The 3,084-nt window shown below is 61.8% G+C and overlaps 1 protein-coding gene across 5 annotated transcripts in view; it reads right to left on the bottom strand.

Moving 5' to 3' along the window:
- The window catches only part of KCNAB2 (potassium channel, voltage gated subfamily A regulatory beta subunit 2), a 62,183-nt gene that overhangs the window by 33,097 nt on the left and 26,002 nt on the right, over positions 1-3,084 (bottom strand). For 3 of the 5 annotated variants that reach the window (XM_014546165.1, XM_014546168.1, XM_014546166.1), the window contains one exon: positions 2,983-3,024. The exons of the other annotated variants lie outside the window; for them this stretch is intronic. In XM_014546165.1, coding sequence (XP_014401651.1) covers positions 2,983-3,024 — 42 coding nt within the window. The remainder of the gene's footprint in view (positions 1-2,982; positions 3,025-3,084) is intronic. 5 annotated transcript variants of the gene reach the window in all.

Raw genomic sequence — 3,084 nt, 5'->3', positions numbered from 1 at the left:
GAGGAGAAAGCACGTGGAATGTGCATGCATGGCCCTAGAGGACACGGGCGTGACTGGCGGTGTTATCGTCTGGAAAGGCCTGCTACGGAAGTGAGATGGTTTTTCTCAAAGGCCCGAGTCCACTACGTCCCTCACGTGTCCCCCTGGGCAGGAGGTGGCCCTGGGCCTCACTGATTGGCGGTCATCGGCCTGACATGCTTCGAACGAGGACTGTCTCCTTCCCCCAGGCCATGGCTGCTCTGTCCTGGTTGACAAGCCCATGGACCAGCTCCAGACACCTGGTTCCTGCGCCCTGCCCCCTCCCTCCCTCTTCCAGTGGCTCCTGCGGTTCAAGGTTTAGCCTTTTCTCTCTCTCCTGGTCGCCCACATCCAGCCTTACTCGCTGCAGCAGAACCAGGTCCCTGCCCTGCTCAAACACCGCCCATGGCTCCCCAGGGCCCCATGATGCAGCCCAAGCTCCTCCCTCCTCAGGCCCCCACCCACCTCTACAATCCTGTCACATGTTGTCCCAGGCCTGACGGCCCGTCTGTGAAGCCACCATTTCCTGTTCTCTGTGCACCTCTCTGAGTCGTGGCTCAGGCTGTCGCCTCGACTGGAACGTTCTTCCTGGTTCTGTGCTGAATCCTGTCTAGACCTCAAGGTCCAGCTCAGAGCCCCGAGCTGCCTTCTCCGCGGAGCCTCCCTGACTCTTGGCGGGCTGTGGCCCCGTCCTCCTCAGGTCCCCGGCAGCTCCTGAGCCTTCTCCCAGACGCGGTCCACCTTGGACACTACTGGGGCATTTGGGCTCTGGGCAGGTGGCATTACTGTTGCCGACCCTCTGTCCCTGTGTCACTGGTTCCTCCCACGGGGGTGATGGTGGGGAGTATCTTTCCTGCCCTCTGACATCGGGCTGGGTCATGGGACTCACTTTGGCCAAAAGAATGTGCCGAAGTGACAGTGCGTGGGTTCTAACCTTGGCCTTCAGATGCAGCGGTTCTCAACCTGTGGGTCGTGACCCCTTTGGGGGGTCGAACGACCCTTTCACAGGGGTCGCCTAAGACCATCGGAAAACACATATATAATTACATATTGTTTTTGTGATTAATCACTATGCTTTAATTATGTTCAATTTGTAACCATGAAATTGGGGGTCACCCCAACATGAGGAACTGTATTAAAGGGTCGCGGCATTAGGAAGGTTGAGAACCACTGCCCTACAGGTTTCTGCTTTCCCCCTGACGCTTCTGCCACGAGGAGAACGGGCCTGGGACAGGCCCTGGCTAGCAAGGACGGGAGGAGGAGCACTTGGACCCAACCTGCAGCTCAGTGCCGCGTCCAGCCTGGAGGGACCGGCTCTATTCAACCCACGACACACAAGCAGAAATGAACGGCTCTTGAACAGCAATGAGTTTGGGGGCTGTTTGTTATGCAGCATTCTGTTAACAGCTGACGGATACAGGGATGAGGGCAGGGCATGCCTTGAACACCTTTGCCTTGTTCCCGGAGAGGCTCCACTGCATGCATGGCTGACTGACTTAAAGCCACCGGGAGCCACGTCAGTGCCTGGGTGACGAGGACGCCCACGGGGCCTTTCCCGCCTGCCTGTCTCGTGCTTCTTTCCTCCCGGGAGTGAGGCGGCCGGGTGTCGGAGGGTGCAGTGCCCATGCACGTAGGGATTCACTGGTCAGGTCCTGCTGGGACGGCTCCCCCCCTCGCTCTGACCGGCTGGGCCGTTGCATACAGACACCACAATGCACATTTCATCCAAGCGCATTTGCAAGCCCAGGTTCACACCCAACTGGTTCAGGCAAAACCATGCCTAGCAAAACTGTGGGTGCAACCAAGGCGGGCGCATCTATTTAGCGCGCTCTGTAAGGGGGGGGCCGCATGGGAGGCCCTGAAGCAGCGGCAAAATTAGCCCGAGGACCCAGGCCAGGGTCACGGACAGGGGTGCCAGGGCTTTGGGAGGGAAAGAGCCATGCGGGGGCCCAGCGTGGCCCTGCACCCACTGCCCGAGATGCCTGGTGCGTCACAGGAACCCCCACGCCCCGTCACAGGTGGGTGTGCTTGACGCTGGGGAGCTGGTTCTGGACCCAGCGGCTTCCCAGGCCCGAATGCCAGACACCAGGGCCCTGCCCCCAAGAGCCGCACGGAGTCCCCACACCGTCCCAGGGCGGCGGGGTGCCCCGCGGACCCCCATCCTGACATTTTCCCAAAAGGAGAAAAGTGGCAGAGTAAGTACCTAGAGGTACAGGCTTTCGGGAAGCACCGCCCTCCTGGGGCGCCTCCCTCCTGGGGCACCGCCCTCCTGGGGCGCCTCCCTGCTGTGCGGGTTGGGAAGCGGCTGCCCAGGAGGTGGCGGGACAGCCTAAGCCAGCCCTGCTGACCGACCTGCCTGTGCCCTCGGCACCGCGTCCCTGGGGACAGAGCCTCTCGCCCTGCGACACGGGGCGCTGATTCACCGACAAGGGACAAGGAAACGCATCAGAACGACGCCAGCGAGTCCGCCTCCCCCATCCAGGCCACTCGGACCCGGAGCCAGAGCCGCACACCCTGAGCGGGAGCTGGCCTGTGATTACCAAGAGGTTGCCATCAGCTCACATCCAAAGACAGCGGACAGCGGACAGCGGACAGGCTGGCCGCAGCGTCTTTTACTCTGGGAACCCCGAAACCCTGACCCATGACGGCAAGGAAAGCGCCTCCTCCGCGCCCGAGGAAGGCTTTAGGGGGCGCCCGCGAGCTGAGCAGGTGTCACCAGCCCCTTTGCCCAAATCAAAGCCGATTCCAGATCAGCCCGCGACCCGACCTCATGACCTCACGACCTCACGGTCTCGGCCAGGACAGGAGAAAGGGCGCGGGAGGGGCGCGCGCGGGAACAGGCCGGACCTCGTCGGGGAATTCTATCTCCGAGAAACCACCAGCGCACCCTGCGCACCGGAGCGCTCAGCCCTCCCACCCACACCCCTGCCCTGGGCGCCGGCTTAGGGAAGCGGAGCGCGTTACCTGTAAAACTGGAGCTGTCTTTTGGGGCTCCCATACCGAGTACTGCGGGCAGCAATGGGGGAGAGAAGGAGGGAGAGAAGAGAGAGTCCACAATCGGCATTA

This window comes from Myotis brandtii, unplaced genomic scaffold, assembly GCF_000412655.1.
Source record: "Myotis brandtii unplaced genomic scaffold, ASM41265v1 scaffold434, whole genome shotgun sequence".
Taxonomy (NCBI): Eukaryota; Metazoa; Chordata; class Mammalia; order Chiroptera; family Vespertilionidae; genus Myotis; species Myotis brandtii.
This window is presented reverse-complemented; position numbering and strand designations above follow the sequence as displayed.